The following is a 25595-nucleotide window of genomic DNA, read 5'->3' as shown; positions in this document are numbered from 1 at the left end:
AACAAAATACACATCTGTCGAATAAAAAAAAATTGTCAATAGTAATAGGTAACCTAAAAATGAAAATCCTCTTATTTATTCACGCTCAAGTCATTCAAATCCCCATAGAAAACAAAAGGAGAAATAATTTATTACAAAGATTATGCAATAAAATGATACTCATAGTGGCCAGGTGTAAAAAAAAAAAAAAAAAGGTGAGTAACAACAATTTTAATTTTTCTGTTCTTACAAGTGAACAGTAGCAGTTTCAAGTTGACAAAATATTTAAAATATAATGTGGTTGATTGTGTAAAGAATCATTCTGGGGTGCGTTTCCCAAAAGCATCGTTATTCAATTCAAGTTCAGTTGAATTGTGTTGATAACTACGAAACTTGCGACCGCAGTTGGCTGTGGGAAACGCACCACTGACTGTTTTTAAACCCAGAACACACAACATCACCAATGATGCTTGTCTTTTTGATGAATTCATTAGAAGAACCAGCTCAAGAGAGTCATTCGTTTGGACAATTTGTACGACTCATTGCAGCAGTATGACTCGCTTGAGTATTTAAAAGCAGCATTCTGACTGATTTGACTCGATAGCCCAAGTTCAACAACGATTTTTGAGTATTTTGGATCAATTTATTACAAGAACCAGTTCATGAGTCATTTGTGTGACAGGAAGCACGATTCATTGCTACCACTGCAATTCTGATTCAGTTCAGTTAGTAAACTGATCATTCAGTGTGCGTTTTTCCCAAAGCCAACTATGGTCACCAACACAATTCAACGGAACTTAAAACCACAGTTGTTTGACGATTCTTTTGGGAGACGCACCACAGATGGGTTTTGTGAACAGATTCAACTGATTCATTGAAAAGATACTCAAAAAGAACTTTAAAGTATGTAAGAACAGTTAACAGAAGCAAAGATCGTGAAAACAAGAAACATTTCTCGATTTCCAACCCTAATAATGCCCAACGTAAAGTGTTTTCACATTTACGCTTTCATCCGCTCACACACGCCACAAAAAAAAAGCAAATGTGCATTTCATCTTTATCACAAAACAGGTTTAATTTAATATCTCTTTATTTTTTAAAATAATTAAACATTTGTATTTCTCCGACCCTTTTTAACTTTTGTAATTGTTTGATGTCTTGGGCTTTCTAAAGCACAGGTTCAATTCTGACAATGCTCACCACAGCATCAGTCCTCCACAATCCCCCTCTCACTCCCCCCCAATCAGCAACTAAGTAAAAAAAGGAAGAGAGAACAAATTCCACTTGGTCAAAAGAAAAAAACAAAACCAATTCCAGACAAAAAACCTAAACCCAAAACAAATTAGAAGTGAAACCCAAGAAAGAAAGAACGAAAAGATAAATCCCAAGAGGCTGTTCAATCTTTCCTCATCATATACTGGATTCTCCTAAACAAAAAATACGCTAAAGGTTCTACTAGATACAGAGTATCAAAGTACTGCATTCAAATACAGTATACAGGTACTTAACACTGTAAGAAACTCCCTCACACACTCGAATGCAGAATGTGTGTGTGAACGTGCAGTTCCATTTCTCGTGACAAGCTTCTCCGGTTTTGCTGCTGGAATTCTAGACACAACCTCAGATGTGTGTGTGTGTCTCTCATTCACTTGTACCAGTACCGGACTGGTGCTAAAGAGTCCAAATGAGTGTACCGCATTTGGACAGAAAAAGAACGAAAAGGGGGGGGGGGGGGGGGAATGAGCTGGTGTGTATTCATGATTCTGTGTCCACTTCCTCTTCTCTGCTGATTACTGCATAGTGTCCTTTGCGTTCCCTTTGGAGAAGTCTACAATCCAGACCTGCTGCATTTATCCAGATGTTAATGGATAAACAAGGGTCAAAGGTTGAGGGTAGACAAATCTGCTTTCAAATATTCAGGACACTCAGGTGGCGAATGTTGATCCAATTCAGAGAGCGCTGACATGAAGAGGAAAAGAAAAAGGGGGGTGAGTATGGGACGTAGAGAGGGGGCAGGAAGTGAGGAGAGAGAGAGAGAATTGGGCTGGTGTTGTTCAGTAAGGATGGGCGAGGTAAGTCAGATTGGTAGGTTGAGATTCTCCGTTTGGTTGTTTGATTTTCTTAACAGCAGTCGTTCATTTCAGTCCTACTGTCTATTCAAAGTCCTTCCAACTCCAGTGCGGGTTTCTCTTTTTTTTTCTTTTTCTTTTTTTTTTGCTTATTTTTCTTTTTTAACTTACTTTCTAGTCACGTTCTTTTTCGGCATAATATTTTTAAGGGGGAAAAAAAGAGGATAAAATAAAGTTATTTACAGTGCTTTTGAAATAATGAGACTGACGAGGTGAATCTACGGTAAAGTAAGTCGCACAAATACAGAAAGAAAAAAAAAAAGTGGCCAACGTTCCGAGCGCGTGGTGGAGGCGTTGGGGAAAAAGCGGTCCAGGAGAGGCGCGTCATTAAGTGGGAATAATTCCATCACTCTGGAGGCTTCTCTTCAACTCCAGATCCTCCAACTTCTTCCACAGCTCTTCCCTCTCCTTCTCTTTCTTCTTCTCTCTGAGGAATGACAGAAATAATGAAAATAACGGTGAGGAGGTATGTTTAACACCACATGCATAAGCAGCACGCAAGCCAAAGAGTAAAGAATCGAAAAAACAGCTCACCTCTGACGATCTGACTTGTAAGTGGACGTGAGTTCATCAAACAAAGTGCTGTTCATTTCCATGAAGGACTTCAGAACATTATAGACTAAAGCTACTATGGCCCTTAAAGTGGAGAAAGAGAAAGAATTAGACCATTTAAAGCACTTGGAAATGGAAGGACAGGACATGTTTACTCCAGCAGATGGCAATATTCAATTAATGCTGGACAGTGATGTGTTGTGAATATCACATATACTGAATATACTGAAACTTTACATGGAGTGTACACTACCGTTCAAAAGTTTGGGGTCGGTAAGGATTTTTATGCTCAACATAATACAAATTAAAGTAACAGTTTTTCTATACTTCACTATATTTTAAAATAATGATTTTCTTTGTTGGCAAAGCTATATTTTCAGCAGCCATTACTCCAGTCTTCAGTGTCACATGACCCTTGAAAAGCTTTTTCAGGATTCTTTGATGACTAGAAAGTTCAAAAGAAATTATTTTCAACAAATAGTTTTTGTAACCACCAGTCTTTACTGTGACTTATGATCAACAATGTATTCTTGCTAAATGAAAGTATTATTTTCTTTAAAAAAAAAAATCTTACTGACCCCAGTAGTGAACAGTAGTATGGAAGCTTGTTTCCCCCACAGAATAAAACATTTTAAAAGATAATTGCGACTTTTTACCTCAGAATTGCGAGTTTACATCACGAGATATAAAGTCAGAATTGCGAGATATAAACTCACAATTGCATGCTATATAGTCAGAATTGTGAGAAATAAACAATTTTGACTTTTTTTCTCGCAATTGCGACTATATCACACAATTCTGACATATTTTCTTAGAATTGTGAAATATAAACTGGCAATTGCTAAAGAAAAAAAGACTGACTTTTTTCCTCAGATTTGCGAGTTTATGTGAGTCTCACAATTCTGACTTTATCGCGCAATTCTGACTTTATATTTTGTAATTGCGACTTTATATCACGCAATTCTGAGATAAAAAGTCAGAATTGTGAGATAAAAAGTCGCAATTACCTTTTTTAGTTTTTTATTCTGTGGCAGAAACAAGTATACAGTAGTGAGTATAGCCACTTTCACATAAAACAAACTAAATTAAATTAACTTCTAGAAATAAAGGAACCACATAAGCAATGTCCCAATATCCCAAAAGCAATGTGTGGAAAAAGTGCTTATTTTTTATTATTTAAAACATAATTATTTTATTAATTAAATAACAGTGTCCTGAGAGAGTTTGGAAATTGAGGAAAATGCAGGGAAAGTGATTAGGACAAGAGAGGCTCCAATGAACTCTTGAAAGTCTCACAGACTGCCAATGTTGGTGTTAAATAACATCAGAAGAGCGTGGCTTTGACTCACGGGTTCCAGTGTTCTTTGGAGATCCGGTACAGACTTGTGAACATTATGGGAAGAATCACGTTGGAGTTTTCCTCAATCAGACTCATGATGTACTCATTATTCCAGTAGTACAGAGCTCTCTCAGCCACCTGGACACACATAGAAACACCTGGAGTCTAAGCCAATAATATGATGTGGAATTGATTTAGCATCTTGATGCGAGCAATTGCTACATGCATTTATAAACATTTTGATACAGACAACTCCATAAGACAACCTGGTAAAATTGTGGTGAGAACTGATCTGTTGTGAAATATCAGGAAAAAAAACTAAAAATGTTTATTAAAGAGCTAATTTCTGGCAACATAATTATATTTGGACCAGTTTAATTTAGTCTTGGACAAAAGTGGGTTTGTGCAGACCTGAAAATGAGGGCTGGAGACACATCTAGAGATCTGTTTGAAAAGAGGCTCCTGGATCTTCACAAACTGCGTGGGCTCAATCACATCCAGAATCTCCTCCAACTCTCCTAGGTACATGACCTACACACACATCAATGCAGACAATCAGAGCAGTGTATGAAGAACAACAGTGAATGCATCCTATCGTCATCAACACTTCCACTGTCCTGAAATCATGACCGATCAACCTCCTGCTGTGAATTAGCTCTATTCAGCTCACCTCTTTCTGACTGCAAGTTTTAGGCCAGAATTTCAGCAGACCTCTGATAACCTGTTAAAAGGAGAGGAAAACATGAGACTGGTTAAATAAATGGACTTAAAAAAAGAGAGATGATCAGTGAAAGGCTTTGTACGTTTACTGCACTTACTGGTTCTGTTAACGCTGGGTCTTTCTCTAGGAACTGTACAATACAATACGCCAGCTGTGAAAACAACAGTCGTTTCATTGACAGGATCAAGACTGCAGGAAGTAAACTCATCTGAATGTTTTAAAACGCATGGGCACTGGTACCTGTGCGTGAAAAAGCGAGAGGCTCCTGACGGTGTGAAGAGGAATCAAAACTTTCACCAAAAACTGTTTGTGCTCGGCCTTCAGCGGCAGAGCGAAGCCATTGATGATGCTGACAGGAGACAAACACAACTTTCACTAACAGAATTCTGATTGGGTAACCCTGAATTTACCCCTCCAGTCAGTACAATGCAAAACAGAGTCATTTAATCTTCAGGGGTTTTCTGCCAATTTAATCATATTTGAGGGAAATTCCTGAGAAGACTGTGCAATAACCTTTCAGTTCTCAAGTTTGACAAAAGCTGCAGCGGATGTCAAGATCTTTAGTGCATAACAATTTAATTACAGCCTGTTCCTCACAAAAAGCTTTTGTCTGGCCAAGACTTAGAACAATCACATGAGTATGGACTATTTTTATGGAGCCCCTGGAGACTGTATGCTTTTACTGTATGGAAACTTCTGCTCGTCATGTGGTTTTACAATAACATGACGGTAAATAAAATACTTTTTATTTTCAGATGAACCATCCCTCTAAGACATACATGTTGAGGTGACCAAGAATAACTCGTATCTCATGTAAAAGAAAATCCCAGCTGTTAGTTAACTGCAATTATTTAATTATGTTATATGACTGAAATTGCATACAAAACAATCACAACACTGATTGCATACACAACACATACAAATACTAACCCTATTTAGTATTTCCAATACTATCTATCCAACCCTATCCAAAGTATACAAATATTAACCATAATTGGTGGCATATCCTTATAGATATTATTAACTTGATTAATTTAAATAAAAATCAATTAAACGTGTAAATGACCATGCATGCAAGGCTAGCAGTTAAAAAAAACTAACCCATGAAAACCCTAATAATGAGGTCTACTAATTCTAAAAACAAAAACACAACAGTACCGCTTTAAGATAAAAGTCAGCATAAAATAGAAATGAACCCTGTCTATTTACTAAATGCATCTTAATGATCTTAAAAAAGGTTTTGACCATATTTTTAGTCAAAATGCCATAACTCAATCTTCTGGGCCCAGTTGTTCAAAAGTATTCGGATCGGATTTCGGCTAACCGATTGGATCAAAACTTGAAAATGGGTTATTCAAAAGACAAAAAGGATTCTGAAATCAGATTAGATCACAAAATCTAATCTTGTTTTGTTCAAGTTTGTGTTGTTCAAAACGTTTTAGTAAGATTGGGATATCTTTGATTAAGATCAAACAGATGTCATTATCAAAAATAATATATTTAATTGTTGGTGTTTTTTTAATCACTACAACAATTGCATCCCTTATTGAATATTTATTTGCTTGTTTTTGTTGTGGGTCATATGAGGGGCTATGGAAACTCTGAAAGGAAAAATATGAGATGGAAGAAAACAATTATTTTAATGCTTTAAGTGTTCTCTCGCAAATGTTTTGCGTTCCCACAAGAAACTCTGCAAAGAACTCAAGTTTTGAGAGTGAATGCAGAGTTTCTTGGGGGAACGCAAAACTTTTGCAAGAGATGAGATCTCCCATGTCATATATTTTGCCCCAACATGTCCCTTTTGTGCCTCCGTAGGGGTCTGATTGTTTAAAGAAAATTTCAAATGGACGGGAATGTTTGTTTGTTTATGTTGTATTCTTTCTCTTTGTGAAATGTGTTTGGAGCACTGCTAATCTAGATTTGGTAATCTGAAAAATTGTGCATGTGGATCAGCATGATCCAAACCTATCTTGCTTTGAAAAACCAGCGCAAAAATAAGATGGATTACTTGATCCTGGATAGCAAAACATGGGATTTCCAAATCTAGATAAATCTGATCCAGATTAAACTTTTTAAACAACTGGGCCGATGTAATACATCATACTTCTCTCTGGTATGCCAGATTTCACCAATCATTTGCTTAAATCCTGCCCCTATCTTACAATAGAGGGTATGCATTGATGTAACTTTCCCGCCGGAACACGTCCCCTCAGCCGGACTGAGTGGCAAAAGAGCTGCTGCTTGACTGGATTTAATAGGGGAAACTGCGAAAATGCGAGTAAAATGAACAATTATCAATTTAAACTGAAGACTGGACTCGATATAGTGTTCCTTACATCTAACAAAAGTTCCAGTGATCCATGGATATTGACATGCAGCCAGGAATCGTTTCCTGACATTTATATGTGTCTGATTTTGATGCCAGGGAAATACATAAAGCAAATTTACCTGTGAACGCTTAAAATACAATATAGGTAGGTCTAAATCCAGATGATCACTTATATCAATGTTATATATCATATAACATCATATAGTCTAGCTCTAAAACTTGAATCGTTTTTTGTCAGTGTTTATTTAAAAATATCCAATTATGCAGAATATACGATGGAAAATATTTAATTGATGAGTTGTCAATACAATATATAGGGTATGATTTTACCCCAAAATTCAGCATATTGATACAAAATGATAACTGCAAATCCACCTTTCGCTGCGTGGAGTCCAGATGTTTCTATGAATTGCAACGATTCATTTGCTTCTCTTTTCTGTAGCTTTCGGAAGTCTGTAAAAATATACCTAAGATTTCTTGTCAATTCTATCTATACAGTCAATCTCAAAGCTCTTTCCCGTTTTAGTTGTGTTTTGTGTGTTCACGTGGCATTCGCGCTGAAAACCAATGCTGCCGCTCAGTCTTTTTGCCACTCAGTGGGCGTAACCGCAGTCTCTCCGGTCGACGGTGACGTCATGCAGACACACACATACCCTCTATTGACTGCAAGCTTGCATTCCAATCTGCCTCCAGCCAATTAACAACTGATGGATAGACGGATAGCCTAACATGGTTTCTTTTTCAATAATCCATTTACGATACAGAAGAAATGATCTGTAATTACTTCTTTTACATTGTGACTGAAAAAGTAACAAAAAAGTACAACTCACCTGCCCAAAATCTCCAACAATTCTGCGACTCCATTGAAGTGCTCAGTTTCATAAACAAAACTATGAATGAGAGACACAGAGATGAATGGTTGCGCTTTATTCCTGCATGTGCAAATATAATGTAAATTGTCATATTAGATCCCTCACCGTAGAAAAATATTATTAATTTGTTTTCGTATAAAAGCTCTCAGTCCCAGGAATTTTCCGTAGATTCTGTGTAAGACTGTCTTCAGGTAATCTCTCTCCCGCGGGTCCTCGCTGTCGAACAACTCCAGCAGCTGACAGGACAACAGATGGACAAAAAAAAAAAAAGATGAACAAATGTTACTGAGAAAAAAAGGAATTGAGGAGATTTTTTAAAAAAGAACATCCTCACCTGTAAGACAAATTTCTGGTCTATGTACTTTTTGGCAATGCTGGGTTGAAACTCCTGACTCTCCAAAAAGCGAATGAAGAACTCATACACCAGCTGAGAAGAGAAAAGAGAGAGAGAGTTTGTGTTATTTGGGGGAGTTCTTTGAACTCAGCATGCATGCAGAGAAACGCAGAGAAAATGAAAAGGTCAAAGGTTATGGTTCGACTGAGGTCACACAGTCACAGCACACACTGCTACTGCCACCAGTGGTCTTTGCCATTATAAGAGGTTGGAAGAAAAAAAGGACAAGGAGCAAATCTGGGAATGTGACTGTCAATATTGGATTTTTTTTTCCAGACGAGGAAGCAGGGATTAATAACGATATGAAAGAGAAAAGTTTTACCAGGAAGATTCTCCTTGAGATATGCATCTCATTTCTAAAGGAGTCCTGGAAGCATACAGTGAGTACACACACACACACACAGAGGGTCAGAGTGTGTGTACAAACCCTCGAAAATACACACAGACAAACAAGCTAATACAAATAAAACAGACAGGAGCTCTACACAAGGAGAAAGGGACCAAAGTACACAATAATATTCTCAAGAACCTCCACCGCATAGAAACACACACACATACACACACCTGTAAATGTGGCCACGAGGCCTCTAGAGTGGGTTCATCCTCCTCTGGGTCAAACTCATTACTGTCACTGGGCGGAAGAGTTCGGAATATATTATAGGACACCTGAGAAAGAGAGAGATGTAACATAAGACATGGAAAAACTGAACTCAAAGGTGCATTTGTGTAATATTTAGGGATCTGTTGACAGAAATGCAATATGTACATAACTATGTTTTGAGTGGTGTATAAAGACCTTACATAATTAACCGTTATGTTTTTATTACCTAAGAATGAGCCATTTCTATCTACATTTACATTGAAATAGCCATTTTGCGCCAACATGTTTCTACAGTAGCCCTGAATGGACAAACGCGTTTCGTCACTATGTTGTTCTTCGTGCAAAAAAGCTAGTTAAAGTCAGTGAATAAAACACTGACACAATCAACAATAATATGCGCAACAACATCGTTTTACTGAATAATTAAGAAACCTAATTTCTTCATTTATCTTTGTAAAGAAACATCATTGCTTAACTGGCTACTCTCTGCTGTCTCAGACCACGACATCTTTTCCTGTCGGCCACCGTAACTTCTGTTGGTTGCAATTCGCAACCTTACCACTAGATGCCGCTAAAAACTACACAGTGCACCTTTAAAAGGCACCTATTACGCAAAATTCACTTTTACATGGCGTTTGAACATAAATGTAATGAAATGAAATAATGATAATGAAAGGGAGAGAGAGATTGTTTATGGATAAGATTTGAATGCGCACTTCTTATACTGTGTTTATTCAGCTCTTACAGAGATTCTCTGGAGTAAAACTAACGCTTCATATTTTGTGTGATGTACAATAAACTTCACTGAACTCGTCAGTATATTTTTGGCCATCATTAGGACACGGTCCGCTACAACAGGCATGTACTAATAGTGAATAAAAGCAAGATGAAAAATAAATTATAATCGTAATTAAACTAGACTATATCTGTTCTATCTCCATACAGTATATATTCTCTGGCTCTGTGGGCATTATTGTCCGACTCTGGGTCGAAATGAACACCACTACTGAGAGTTTCTGTTTTGATATTATCAGATGAGATTGTCCTGACACTGAGCGTGAGCTCATGAGGCTCCGCCCTCTGGGCCGGCAGCAGCAGCTCATTTGCATTTAAAGGGATACACACTAAAACGGTGCGTTTTTCTGAGCCCCAAAAAGTGACAATTTAAACATGCTGAAAAAAATGATCTGTTGGGTATTTTGAGCTAAACCTTCACATACACACTCTGAAGACATCAGAGACTTATTTTACATCTTGTGAAAAGGGGCATAATAGGTACCCTTTAATTTGATTAAAACTTCTAAATCAAATATTACAGACCATTCAATGACCATCTGATGCATATTTCACACAAAAAGACAAGGATTCTTAAAATCTCACCGCTCCAATCAAATTGATTGTGCAACTTCTGGGAATCAGTGTGCACAGGTTTGTGATGTATTAGTCAACATGGTAAAAGTTATAATGTAGTATAATGTCTTAAAAAAAATCCTAATTTACAGCTTTTGAACAGATGAAAAATTCTGAGAAATTTCATGTCTTATGAACAAATTCTGCTGCATGCCAGTCTATTATTGTGGTATCACTGACTTCAGACTTATTCTACCATTAAAAATGTTGGGGTCAGTAAGATTTTTTTCAAAGAAATTAATACTTTAATGCAGAAAGTATGCATTAAATGGACATTTAAAATGTTACAAAAAATGTCTATTTTAAATAAATGTTGTTCTTTTGAACTTTGCTCATGAAAGAATCCTGAAAAAAATTGCAGCAGTGCAACAGTTCTCAACATTGATAATAATAATAAGAAATGTTTATTGATCACCAAATCATCATATTAGAATGATTTCTGAAGGATCATGTGACACTGAAGACTGGAGTAATGATGCTGAAAATTCAGCTTTGCCCTCACAGGAATAAATCACATTTTAGAATTTTTATAACAGAATATCAAAATAAATTGTTAAAGTTATTTTAAATATTTTAACAGTAATTTTGATCAAATCAATGCAGTGAGCACAAAGGCATCTTTAAAAACATCTTTCAAAAAAATCTTACCAACCCCAAACTTTTGAGAGGTAGTGTTCCTGTACATAAACAAGAGCAAGCCAGATGGCTCATTCCTAAATGAGCAGCCAGAATAAGTTTCAACTGACCAGATTTCATGTCCATTGTCAAAAGTCTGACTTTCTGACTGATTATTGAAATCCCAAGTCAGATTATACCATTTAGGTAAATGTATGAATCCTGTCCACAGATAGACGATGCATGTTCAGGTGACTTTTTCACTCACCATTTTGACGACCTCTGGGTAGGCCTGTTCTGTGAGGTATCCTCGGCTGACTGTGACATAATCGACGAGCTCATTGAGGGTTGAGCGCTTGTATTCTTTCATCTTCAGGTCTGAGAGAGTGTCCATGAAATCAAAGACAGCACAACACTGCTGAAGTTTCTTCAGGAACAACTCCGGCTGCTCCTGAGCAGAGACGTCTGCGCGCAAACAAACACACACACATGAGAAACATGAAAAAAAGGTTCAAAAATGCCCTGCTGAAACTTCTCTTCACGATAAAAGGTTCAGGGTGTACTTCCATACAAGCACCACCTGACTCGGATAATGCCTGAGAGAAAAGCTAATAAGGGGAATCATTTTAGTGTGCAAACTTATTAAACATGCCAGACAAGACAAAAGATCCCATTTCTATTTAATGAATAGAGGAAAAGATTTGAGGATGTGAGGATTACACCAGGTCAGTCATCAGACGTCACAATAGGCAGTTTTCCATTATCCAGGACTCAGATATGTAAACTAATCAGTGAGCAGAAAAGGAAGGGCGAGAAGCCTAAACTTCCCAGAGTTCAAAACCAATTTGCTGACATAACCGCACACATGATGGCAGAATGCTGATTTAGAAGCACTTCAGAGCTGTGGTTTGAGAATTGGACCCACTAGTTTGGTTGGGTTAGTTGGGTCAGTACCACCTGACAGACAGCATTTGAACCATCACCATCATTTAGCAATGACAATAAAAACACTCCATGAAATTGTTGGATGAGCAGTTTCCCTCACTGAGATGATGTATTTCCTATAGAACATTTAGTTCTCTTGCGTACTTGAATGGACAGAAACACACAAAATGATGCAAATTCCAGTTTTGTTGAGTATCCTCGTAAGCACAGCCTTAAATGAGTTAAAAATAGTTAAATGAACGCAAAGAATTGTGTTTGTCAGATCCGCGTCATGTCAAAGTGACAGCAGCCTAATAAACCTGCTGCTGTCTGTGAGAAGTGTTAATAAAATAACAAAAAAATCTGAGAAAATCACTCACTGCTCTTGACTGAATAACTTTTGTAGCTTTAATAAGGATTAATCTATATTTAATTTATAATTTATGCAGTGAAGACTGTGAAGTGTTTGATAACTTTATTCAATTTCTGTATATTTCCAGTTAGACCTCCTTAATCTTAAAGCACTGTTACATGGGTAAAAAAAACTGCATTTTAGCTGGGCAGGAAAAAATTTGAACCGTACCGCCTGAAAATAATAATAATAATAAAAACTTGAGCCCTGATATATTAAAGGCACAGCTAAATGTGACATTTATTACAATAGGCTTACAGTATGTGAAGATTGTTTTAAGTTCTCTTAAATTAAATGTTGTTACTTTTTTTTAAATCCAATAAATGTTATAATCGATAGCTTTCAATTATACTGTAATGTTGAATGGCTATAATTAATGGCTAAATTAAACTACTTGTAATAGAGACATCAGTATTGGTATCAGTGATACTGGCCTTCATTCATAGTGCTTAGTAAAAAGATGCCAATAAACACATTTAAAATATAGCCTACTGTATGTTGTTGCTACATCATTTTGGACATTAAATGTGAAAGTATTACAACATAAAAATATATTAAAAACTTTAATGTAAGGGCGGTTAATCGTGATTAAATACAGAAAAAGTTTTTTGAATTCTGCGAAAATGAAAAGACTTTTTCCGATCAACAGTGAGCGCGAAAGGGGGCAAAACCACCAACCTGTTCACCCACCTCATTATACGTTATCCTGCAGATTTAGCCACTGTACAAAAAAGTTTTTTAATCGACTGACAGCACTAATAGTTATATATAGTTCCAATATAGTTATATATATAGGAACCAAACCGCGGTCCGCTATTTGAAAAGCTAAGAGATGTGATATTTCATACAAACTTGGATTAAAGGATCAAAAGATGATAGCTGGACACCAATCACTGAGTTAAACATGCAATGTAATTAAGATCATGTGCCTTACAATTGTTTTAAATATCTATTGTTGCATAATGCCTTATGTTTCACATTGTATACAGGTATAATTGTGCAGCATGTAGGAAGCAGTCTCAATTCTCAATCTAGTCATGGAATAATAGCCACAAAACTCCAATTTTGACATCATGAGATCTTTACCATATAACAAGCAAATGGCTTCTACAAAATGATGTGCAAGACTGCACAACTTTAAATGAAAATACAGAACCAATACAGAATTTTGACAGATCAACTTGCTCTATGAAAAACAACACCGGGTCCACAGAATGTTGCATTTAAACCTGAACAACCAGAAGAGCAGAAGTCAAGAAAAGCAGAGAATATTCAGATGAGCCGTTTTCTGTAAATGTCTCACATCTAGAGGAAAGACATCTGCACCATTGCTTAATTTAGACACACTCATAATGACAGTCATTTTGGCTCAGGTGATTCAATCACTTGCAGTTATTTTCCATGTGTGTCCAGATTGATTGCCTGTTCGTTTAACAGTCGGTCAGTCCACAAAGCAAAAGGTTTTGAGATATTAAAGATACGCTTTAGTAAAAGGTCTGAAGCGTAATAAACTAAACAGAAAGTGTGCAGTGAGGTCTTCTGAGACATTAAAGAGAAACAGATCTCCAAGATGCAGGGACACATTCATATAAGGTGACGCCTCGTGCTGCTGTACAACACACATACACACACACACTTTAAAAACCTGGGTGGGGAAAACCCCCACTTCGATGGAATGGTGGTCTTGGATTACATTAGAGAGACTGTTTGTTTGTTTTAAAATGCACAGAGAGAGAGAGAGAGAGAGAGAGAGAGAGAGAGAGAGAGAGAGAGAGAGAGAGAGAGAGAGAGAGAGAGTGAGTGTGCTGGTTACAAAGTTGTGTGTCTAGTTACTTGCACAGAAGTAATGCATGTGCAAGAGAGTGTGTGCATGAGTTGTTCCGACAGGTGACTTTTACAGAGCCAGAGACTGAGAAGGAAATGTACTGTATGTATTTAATGCAAACGTGCGCACGCACACACACAGTTCCCTGAATCTAAAGGGTCTTTTTCACTTGGGCATGAAACAGCAAGTCTGCAGTTACAAAAAATGTTAACTTGGTTGTAGTGATGCACAGATTTTAACGTTTTGGCCATTACAAAAAGCTGAACATTTTCAGTTAAGGCTGATAATAGATAAATGGCAGATAATAAGTATAAATTGTATTATCTAAATGAATAAATTTAATTGTTATAAAATGTTACAACTGAATTTAGGCATTACAACATTATAGTAGTACGGTTTGAAAAATAGATATTCATTTTGAGGTTTGCCAAGTATTACTATTAAACAGTGTTATTAAATTATTAGTGTTTTTAAAAAGAACTTTAAATGAGCATTAGCTGAAGGCAAATGTAATAAGGTAAAAACTAAATTGACAAATAGAGAAAATTAACAATGAAAACACAATTAAATATGCAATATCGGCCATATAAGAAATCAACAGATTTAAGTAAAAAAACAATTAATAAATATAATTGCTATTACTGACCAATAACCAATATTGGTTGGCGCCATTTATGATTATAATGCACAAACATGCAAAGCACAAGGATATCGAAGAAGTATGGTCTTATCGGGTAAATAATTGAGTAAACTACTAAATCCCAAATTATTTTTCCAATTAGAAGGACTATACACCAGAGTGATTCGTTTATGAAATGGGCAGTATTTTCATTTTTGAGTGCAGTCAGACAGGGCAACGCTATAGCAACACAACTACAACAGATTGAGCAAGCTGAAGTGACACTCCTGGATAGCTGGTTCTAATCACATAGAGTTACATTCAGCCCCCAAAACACCAAACAACATGCTTAACGACAGACATCAACAGAATGACAAAAATACACCATGACCACCCTCGCTTCTCCATCACTCACTCACCTCGTTCGCTCCAAGGAAAGGATTTAAAAAAGTAAAATCACAGGTGACTGTTTGCAAGCCTCGTGTGTGTGTGTTATGTGTACAGTGCACAGAGCTAGAGCTCCACAGAGGAACCCATGAGATCAGGTGTCGGAGCTGAGCCCACGGAAACACGGACTGTGTCTAACGTTCTATTTTCTGCCTTCCTCGTTTTAAACTCAAGCCCACAAGGTCAGAAGCACAGCGCAGACCATGATGACTTGTCTGCGTGTGTTGGACTTTACAGGCCTCGCTGTTGGACAACTCGTTGGGCTGGAAATGTATCTATGGCAGCCAGAACACGTGGCTCAATAACACAAGAAACAGACCACACAGACTGAGACTCAATAACTGCTAAAGACAGTTTATAATTAAAAAAACATCTACTTCCTATGAAGTATATATTATTTCTCATTTTTACTAACTAGTCATGGAGAAAAGTAGTCAACTTGTTGGTGAAGCACTGTTTACCTCATGTAAAATGACATGTCGCGCAGCATCAGCAGTTTGACGGCCAGCTGGAGAAAGTGTCCCACGCAGCTGAGAAACAAAAGCTTGCATATCGCTATTGATGCTGCTTGTGTTGTCACATCCCACTCACTTATAGTTTATGTTCACCGGACAACATTTGGTTTGTTGGTTTGAGTCTCAGGCAGTTTGTACAGAACCACCCAAAAGTTTGTCCACCCAAAAAATTTCTTTTTTTTAATTAATACTTTTATTAAGCAAGGATGCATGAAATTGATCAAAAGTAATATAGTGTCACAATATACCGGTATTGACGATAACTGCTATTTTAAAAATGAAATAAAGTTATTGTTTTAATTAGAGGTGTCACAATATACCAGTATCGGCGATAACCGTAATATTTCAAATGAATAGTACACGTACAGTATGATAAAATGGCACATAAATTCTCCATCGCTAGTATCTGGTTGACATCCCAACGTACAGTAGGTGTCAGTATTGCACATTAATGCTGATTGCACATGTAATAAAACACAATCAGTCACACACAGCGTGCAGCTGCCGTGCAAATATATATTGTACGTTTATTCCAAACATCTTTAGAGAGTATTTTTTTCTATTTTTACCCAAAATAGGGCAATGTGAGCATTATGGAGCGCTAAACTCTCACATGTAATTTGTTTCATTCATACTCGATGCCGGAGGGCGTCCCAATATATTCCATTTCAAATAAAAGCTGTTCCTTTCAACTATATTCATCAAAGAATCCCCAAAAAAAGTTTCACAGGTTCCATTGTTTTCAACATTGATAATAAAAAGAAATGTTTCTTGATCACCAAATCATCATATTAGAAGGATATCTGAAAGATCATGTGTCACTGAAGACTGGAGTAATGATGCTGAAAATTCAGCTTTGCCATCACAAGAATAAATTAAGTTTCAAAATATATTACAATAGAAAAGTTATTTTGAATTGTAATAATTTAAACACTATTACTGTTTTTACTGCATTTTCTATCATTTAAATGCAGCCTTGGTGATCATAAGACTTGGTGAGCATAGACTTTAAAATTTTACCGACCTGTGATCATGATCTGTGACTAGTCAACATAGACTCAACAAAGAATCAACAAGTGTTGAAACTAATAGGTAAAGTCCTCAATTCTTTTCTAAAGGTCCAGTGTTGACAGATAAGAGGAAGTGAGTGGACTAAACACTAAGTGCGACACACCACATCACTCAATGCCTTTAAAAGCTGCAAATCTCTTTAGGAAAGCAAAGTGATGACAGTGCCATCTACTGTTTGATAGCTTTATCCAAACGACATGCCATTTTACATGATCTGCTGCTGTCTGACTTGCTTTTGTTCTTTCCCCCTTCATGATTATTTTCATTGTTCATTTCTTAAAGGAACAGTTTACACAAAAACGTAAATGTTGTCATCATTTACTCACCCTCATGTCATTTTGGTTTGGTTACCACCTGCATTCTTTAAAAAAAAATATATATTTTGTGTCCCGCAGAAGAAATAAATAAATAAGTACAGGTTTAGAATGACATGAGGGTGAGTAAATGATGACAGAATATTCATTTTTGGGTGACTTATTCCTTTTTATCACTGACACATCAGAATGGCTCAATTTTTAGCAATGCATTTTTATACTTGCTACAAATTCTCTTTACAAAAAAAGTGGAAAATTATATGGCTATAATGTCCATAAATAACTATGCAAAACATCAGAATGTAGTAGTCAACGCATTCTTCCTCAGACTTTCAAGACTAATTTTTGCAAATTTGACAAACCCTCATCTACTTCAGCCAGCTAGATAACATTATCTTGATGACAAATCAGCAGCCCAATGTAGAATACATCACAGAACACCAAACGTTTAATAGTCTGCATGGCTGGCATAAAATTAGCCCAAAAAGACCAGTGACTGTCTGAAATGTTCAGCTTTTTTGAGTCACACAGTAACACTTGAAGTTGGAGAGATTTACTACTGAAATGTTTTAGAGATCAACTTGATATTCTGCAAATGAACAGCCCTAGATTTGCATCCTTCAACACTTACTGATGCATGTTCCCTCTCTACTTACGGATTGTGAGTGAGTGGCACTTAGGGCCGGCCCCGACGGACAAGTATAGCCTTTAACACTGAATGAAAACTCAGTTTTTCAAACTGAAGAAACACTAAAACAATATGGACAATTAGGCAACAGCCTACCTGACTAACCCTCTCTATTTTTTTACTCTGATTTTAATCTTTGCATATTATGAGAAAGGAACACGAGTGACGCCAGCCTTTGAGAAAATGTGTGGTGATGGCACAGACGTGGAAATCAAGTTAAACATGTTGTGTGGTAAGCGTGGTACTGATTTAACTTAAACAATCCGCAAAAACACTTAGAAATGCGCCTAATATTGGTGCACGTTTATCCACATTAGATCAAGCCATGTAAAGTGGTTATTAGCTAACGTTAGACTTCTACTAACGTGTATAATAAGTCATGTTTGAGGTCACACTTCTTTTTGTGGTCATTCTTTGGATTTTCTGCTCGACATCTTGCCGCGTGGACCAGATATGTTCAGTATCTGTCACTGTGTGACTTCGCCAATTCATGTGAAGTTTTTTTTCAGCAACTAACCGACTAATTAAAAATTTAGTCGACCAAGCATCTTCTCGTCGACTAACGTTCAGTCAACTATCAGGGCACAGCCCTACTACTTTCTATATGGACTTGGATCACTGTAACAGCTCTGTACCCTGTCTAGTTGAAAAATTGACATAATTTGATTTTTTTTTCAATATGCATTAAACATTATTAATAACACATTATTTAACAAATACACATCAACTTCCAATGTACAGCAACAAAACATTATGTAAAGACACATATTTTGGCTACCTTGCAATCTCAAACTCTATACTTATTGGATAAGCCAGATTATTATATTTCATGATTGATTATTGTTGTCCTCATGCACATGACTGTTGCTAGGCTACCACGAACCTCATCTTTACTAAAGCATTACTGCATTAGCCCATCACATAACTCACGACACACACCATCTCTGTGACCTTTGAAGGAGCGACCCCTGGAGTGAGTGAGATGCTTTGATCCCTTCCCATAATCCTTACTGAGCATTCTGCAGGGGGCAAAGGTCATTGGAAATGCTTTTAGACACTCCTTCTACCATAAATGAATAGATTTATCTGAAGCCAATAACTTTAATAACGCATCACAAGTGTTATCCCTAGGCAATGTAGTGACAGTCTGACATGAAACAGGTGAGGTCTGACAACAGTGTTGTTGTCTGTTCTGGCGAGAGAACGATCGTATTTTGCATTCATTTATGACGAGAGGTAAACAGAGAAAGCCTCTGTGGGAGGGCGGTTACCTCGGCAACAGCCACTCAGACGCACTCTACAAATACTAAATCAACCTGTTTGACCACTGGACCCACTGATATGGACTCAAAGGTTATTTGGTCAAATAAGTCAGTCTCTTTAAACAAACCACGTTTGACTTTGCAGCAGTGAAAACGAGCTACATTGCAGTTCTGACAGGGCTGCACAATCACAATTTTTAATTTGATAATTAAATGTAACTACTGTTGTCAAGTCATGATAAACACATCATATTGTACGTAGAAAACTGACTCAAAGCAGTGCTTTTTATGATTACTTCTATATATATTTCTATTACTTGTTTTCTATTAAAGACCCTCTGCGGTCAATAATTTGCTGATAAAAATTACATATATGTTTGAACCAGAAACTGATTCAGAAGAAGAAGAGGAAGAGCGAATTAGACAGGCTCGTCTAAAAGTCACTGTATAAGAAAGAATGGTAATGTGTTTTATGTATCACTCTCTACAACGTCGGACACAGTGATAATTGATGTGATTAGCCTTTAGCTTGACTACGTTATCAAACAGCTAATAATGTGTTGCTAATGGCAGACAGCAGCCTTCTAACAGTCAACATCCTTACAAACGCTTTGAACATCATAGAACGTCAGTGGAGGGAAGCCGGGTTATAACACTCACGTTGACGGGATTGGTTACATGTTTGTGACGGTAGGAAACAGATACCGTTTCAAACCAAGTTTTTGAGACTCTTTGTGGTTCACTGTAGTTAAGGAGAAAATATTCAGCACTAGCAATGGTGTTGACTGATGAATTTGCACATGGTTTGTCTTAAAGCATATTAAAAACACCACATTGACATGTAAACAAAATTAAAAACTTTTCTTTAACAGTCGTAGTTTAGATGCTTGTTTAACTCTGAAGGAAGAAGAGGAAAAAGCAAGTCAGAGCAATGGACAAATGTAAGGCACATGACTGCACACACACCCACGTTTCACTCCATTACACACACTCCACAAAAACAAGCTTGGCCAACTGAATAAACCTGTAAGCTCCAGCTCCAGCTCTGATCACTTGTGCTCTCTGTGAAACAGACAGATTTCTGCACGTATATCTCTCTTTGTATAATTCTGAGACGGCCAGCAACAGCACCACAATTCTCAGGCAAGCTTTGGGGGACAAAACATTTGATATGACTCTGCATCTGTTTGTTTTACCATGCAGGTCTCGTTTCCTCCAGCAACGGAGGGTGATTCAACAGAAACATATCAATATTACAGTGAAATCAACAGTATTTGCATATTATTCACTAGTGGATTTTGGAAAGAATGTCAGATCTGCACTTGTAAACAGTACGAGTAGTCACCCTAAACAAGCACAGACAAGTCGAGATGTACAACTCTACTATCTGACATTTTACAATCTTCCTGAAAAGTTTAACAAAGTCAGTTCAAATAAATCACACTGCACTTACTATTTCTGCAGTGTGCAGCATGTATACTAATTTGCCAAACACAATACCATTTAAAAGTTAAAGGACAGTATTTTTTTACTTTATTATAACTTTATTTATAAGTTAATTAACTTTCATTCAGCAAGGAAACATTCAATTGGTAATATTTCAAATAATGCTGTCGTTCTATAAATTCTTCATGGAAAAATATGTATCATGATTTCCACCAAAATATTAAGCAGCACAACTGTTTTCAAAATTGATAAGAAATGTTTCTTGAGCACCAAATCAGCATATTAGAAAGATTTCTGAAGGATCATGAACAACTGAAAACTGGAGTAATGATGCTGAAAATTCAGCTTTGCCATTACAGGAATAAAGTACATTCTAAAATATATTAAAATAGAAAAACATATATTTTTTAATTATAATGATATTTCACAATATTACTGTTTTACTCTACTTTTCATCAAATAAATGCAGTCTTGGTGAGCAGAAAATCTTAAGGCCATGACTAGACAACGTGCCTAACCCTTTAAAACATTCACTACACAAATATGAACTTCTAATAATATTCCAACTCTTTTACTTTGAGCCTTCTGCAATTTATCTTTTATAATCATGGAACAGCTACTATAGCAAAAAAAATCTGCATAATCAAAATGTGGCTGTATCAAACCAACTGTCAACATCTTTAAGGTATGAACATCCAATAAATCAGCTTGTCTCGCGAAAATTTTTATTCTACTACATATTTTCATAACTTTTCTAGCCATAAATTCACCTGTTAATTTATTATCAATAAGACATCCCAAATAATTTACAACATTCTTTGATTATATTACAATATCACTGATCTTAACCAAAAATTTGGCATCCTTACTTAATCTCGCCCTGTCAATCTTTGCATCAAGGCGGGGCCAGGTTTTGGAAACATGGCGGCGGCAGAGCTATTAAGAGCGAGGCATTTACTGGCAGAACGAAGTGTAGCAAGAACAGAGAAATGTTAATGTTCCTGAAGATTATGTGCGTCCATCAGTAATAGAAGCAGTACGTAATCAGAACCATGGATATTCATGTTTAGAGCGTCTCGCAGAGAACACACCTGGCGCTTGAGCTTCTTATCATGAGCGCGGTCGTGTGTCTGCTGAAGTGCTGAAACAGCCGTGCCGCCACGAGTGAGTGGTGCTTTTCAACAGGTTACTTTACTCTCTGAAATAATCTTAGACAAGCTGTCCGAGATTTTTGCTTGCTCTATCAGTAAGGTTGTATGTTTCTATTTATAACATCTTTTTGCAGCGTTAAGCAATGTAGCCTAGCCAATCACAGACATATGTGTTGATTTCTTGACCGCAATGGCCAATCAGATGCATTTAAGTTAGAATCCACGCACCGCTCAAAACGCCGGGGTTTTTGTTCAGTGCTGAATTGCCACAGCCATATCACCCTGTAGCCCAAGACTGGTTGCCCACTGAAGTGAAGCAGGGTTGAGCCCAGTCAGTACCTGATAGGAAACCTCCTGATAAAACTAGGTTGCTGCTGGAAGAGGTGTTAGTGAGGCCAGCAGGGGGTGCTCACCATGTGGTCTGTGTGGGCCCTAACGCCCCAGTATAGTGATGTGGACACTATACTGTAACATGCACCATCCTTTGGATGAGAAGTTAAAACGAGGTCCTGACTCTCTGTGGTCATTAAAATTCCCATGGCACTTCTCATCAAGAGTAGAGGTTTAACCCTGGTCTCCTAATCATCCCCATCCACTGAATTGGCTCGATCACTCTCTCTCCTCTCCACCTATAGCTGGTGTGTGGTGAGCGCACTGGCGCCGTTGTACTGTGGCTGTAATCGCATCATCAAAGTGAATGCTGCACACTGGTGGTGGTTGAGGAGAGATTCCCTGATATGATTGTAAAGCGCTTTGGGTGTACAGTAGTAGGCTACATATGAAAGCGCTATATAAATGCCTCATTCATTCATTCATTCAATTCTGCATGCTGGCAAATCCTCTGATTATAACAAAGTGTAGCTATACAAGGTATTGATGAATGTCTCAGGACAAAAAAGAGACATGAGTATAACGGTCCCTTCACTGCTCCGATTACATTTTCTCCACTCCTCATCACACATGGAATTGATCACGAATGAGTAATAAAAGTCTCATACACAAAAGTCTTTCATGTATTAAAAGTTACTTTCATGTATTAAAAAACTAAAATACTCAGAGTTCCTTCACACACACACACAAAAAAATAGTATAAAAAGAGTAGGCTATAAGCAGACACACTCTGTCAGTTCAAAGCTAGACTAAAAACACATGTCTTTGACCTAGCATACACATAACACATTATAGACTTCTATAATTCAATGTTAGGCTGCATAGATTAGGTCACCTGGAACCGGGAACACTTCCCATAAATCCTGATGTACTTGTTACATCATAAGAAGAATGCCGTCTATGCTAATATTAGTCTCTCTGTTTATCTCGAGGTTTACCGCTGTCCGCCGTATCCAGACCTGATGAAGGACCTGGACGCGACGACAACGCAGTCCTGAAGTGTCAACTAGTCTCTCCCCTGTGAAGGCCTCCTAAGGCACCCAAATTAATAACTAATGATTGTTGCGACGTAAGTGAATCAATAAAACTAACTTTAGCTGGACAATAACTTTATTCTAGAGCTGCTATAAAGCCAAAACAATCTCTGTTACTTTAATTTCCTATTATCACTGTAAAGCCACTTTGGAACAATCTATATTGTTAAAAGCGCTATATAAATGAAGATGACTTGACTATAAAATATCGTAAAAATGACACATCTACATGCCGCCATCTTAGAACCAACCAACACGAACGAGTTTCCGATTCAATCGCACATTTAAATAGTTGACATTCCTGAAATTTAAACTAAATTTGTATTCAGATTGTGAATAGGTATTTGGGTAATAAAGAGAAAGCAAGAGAAGCTCTTTCCTTTATAACCACTAAGGCTGTCAATCTCTAAAGCACAAGCTCACTAAATTCTGCACTCTCACGAAAACTCCTTCATTGTACAATGAATCTCTTATTTAGCCTACATTGTGTTTTCACTTTGTTGGTTAAAAAAATTAATGAATGCGGTTTAAGTAGTGTTGGGGTTAGGGTTAGCGCATTCTTCTGACTAACTTACTGACTTGTAGGGCTGCGCAAAAAAATATCGATTTCTCGATTCTCATTTTTACGAACCGATATCGATTCTTAAAGGGGTCATATAATGCGATTTCTTGTTTTCCTTTTTCTTTATTGTGTTATGTAGTGCATGTATAAGTGCATGTATAATACATGTTAGTGTATGTATAAGATCTGCAGAGTTACAAAGCTCAGTCTCAAACCTAAAGAGATATTCTTTGTAGAAGTTAAGGCTCAGTCACACCGTCCTAAAATGCTTCGTTCAAACACGGCCACACAAATCTACGTCAGTGTGTGGGGGCAGAGTTTCATAACACCGCCCAAACGTATATGCAGTGAAAGGAAGCGTAACTTTTATTCTCGCTGTTTTATTGTTGCCGCCAGCGCTGCCATGTCGTGAAGACGCTGTGTTTTTCGTTGCGAAAGCCAAACTACTTTGTTTGGCCTTCCAAAAGAGGACACAATTATAAAACAGTGGTTACACTTATTTATAACATTGTTCCAGAACAGTACAACTAATATTCGACTGTGTGCTGCGCATTTTTCGGGGGACTGTTTCCAGAACTGGGAGAGTACAAGGCCAGCTATGCACAAAGGCTGATTCAAAAAAGTGTGGCAATTCCTTCTTTGCAAGTACAGTCTGGCGCTTCTGACTCACAGCCTGTATGTATGTTTTCAGATTTTAAGAATTTGCTACTGACTATTCAAACGCGAGTTTTGAGCAGTATAAAAGTAGCCCTTGCTTGTCGTTTCTACAATCACAAATGCAGACATGGTTTTATGTTTACATAGTGTTCTTTTTCCCAGTAGCGCGATGCGTAAAAATAAGTGATTATAATCAGTAATTATGTCCCCAATGAAATAAATCCTTAAAATCTGATAGTTCTGGTCCAGTCACGCTAGCAAAGCTGATCGATCAGCTTGGTCATCTGCATTTTGCGGATCAGATTCGGGCTTGAATTTACATTATCCCCAGTCATTATTGCTTTGGGAACTGATGTTCCAAATATGGTAAGGGGCGTGACATTTCCGTCACTTGCTTAAGGTATTCGCGCCAATCACAATGTACTGGATTGCTTTGTAATAATCTACACATTTCAGAAAGGTGGGGCATAGAAAAGCAAGAATAAATGTACAGTATGTGTAAAATAATGATTTTTTTTTTTACCTAAAACCACGTAAACACATTGCATTAAACCAAATACACAAAATAATGTTCTTTTTAGAACCATCATATGACACCCTTTAAAACCCAAGAATCGATTAGTCTATCCTTTTTTCAGTTGATGAATGAAGGGAACATTGTAGTGCACCTCCCATACAACAAATTCCAATAATCTTTGTGCTTTGTTACTTTATGAAACAAAGTCTCAGATTTCACATAACGACCATTTTATTATGAAATTCAAAAACTAAATACCGTTTTGGCACGGTTTAATGTGGAGTGACAGATCTCTGTAGCGCCTCAGTTCAGGAGAAGCAGCAGCACGTGAATGCACGTGAACTGATCATCTCCACCGCTTTAATACCAGTTACAGCACAAATTAAACATGAATGAACATCTGAGGGTATGTTCAAATACAGTACAACTTACCTAAATCTCTATCATGTCACATGTAATCGCTAAATCAATGTTTCAACTGCGGAAAAACAGTCAATAAAACAGTTTGTAAACATAATGTCACGTATGTCACATACATTTACCGCAGAAAAACCATATTCGGTAACCATAAACTTTTAGTCAGATAGAAAAATGAAATCTAGAAAGGAGCATTTTGATAAATATATGCACCACATTACACATTCATTATAATTTTTTATTGTTCTTCAATACTTAATGCACGTTTGAATAAATCCGTCCAAGTTAACTTAACAGCCACCATTTAAATGTTTATATTTCAAAAAACTAATTGGAGTATTGGAGAAATATGATTACGTAATTGTAAAAGTTAGTGTTATAACTTTATTATTATAAAAAAACA

At 37.0% G+C, this 25595-nt stretch overlaps 1 protein-coding gene across 3 annotated transcripts in view; it reads right to left on the bottom strand.

Annotated features, from left to right (window-relative positions):
- Positions 1-1733: 1733 nt before the first annotated feature.
- The window catches only part of ppp2r5eb (protein phosphatase 2, regulatory subunit B', epsilon isoform b), a 28377-nt gene continuing 4515 nt past the window's right edge, over positions 1734-25595 (bottom strand). The window contains exons 1-13 of one of the 3 annotated variants that reach the window (XM_079855873.1): positions 15141-15299; positions 11210-11406; positions 8880-8981; positions 8256-8348; positions 8027-8157; positions 7880-7939; positions 4961-5069; positions 4818-4871; positions 4670-4720; positions 4411-4530; positions 4010-4137; positions 2643-2744; positions 1734-2535 (exon numbers count right to left, since the gene is read on the bottom strand). In XM_079855873.1, coding sequence (XP_079711999.1) covers positions 2436-2535; positions 2643-2744; positions 4010-4137; positions 4411-4530; positions 4670-4720; positions 4818-4871; positions 4961-5069; positions 7880-7939; positions 8027-8157; positions 8256-8348; positions 8880-8981; positions 11210-11335 — 1176 coding nt within the window. In that variant the 5' untranslated portion in view covers positions 11336-11406; positions 15141-15299 and the 3' untranslated portion in view covers positions 1734-2435. Of the gene's footprint in view, positions 2536-2642; positions 2745-4009; positions 4138-4410; positions 4531-4669; positions 4721-4817; positions 4872-4960; positions 5070-7879; positions 7940-8026; positions 8158-8255; positions 8349-8879; positions 8982-11209; positions 11550-15140; positions 15300-25595 lie in introns of those variants that run through there. The other 2 variants (XM_079855872.1, XM_079855874.1) reach the window with 2 other exon arrangements.

Source organism: Squalius cephalus (assembly GCF_949319135.1).
Source record: "Squalius cephalus genome assembly, chromosome: 21".
Lineage (NCBI taxonomy): Eukaryota > Metazoa > Chordata > Actinopteri > Cypriniformes > Leuciscidae > Squalius > Squalius cephalus.
This window is presented reverse-complemented; position numbering and strand designations above follow the sequence as displayed.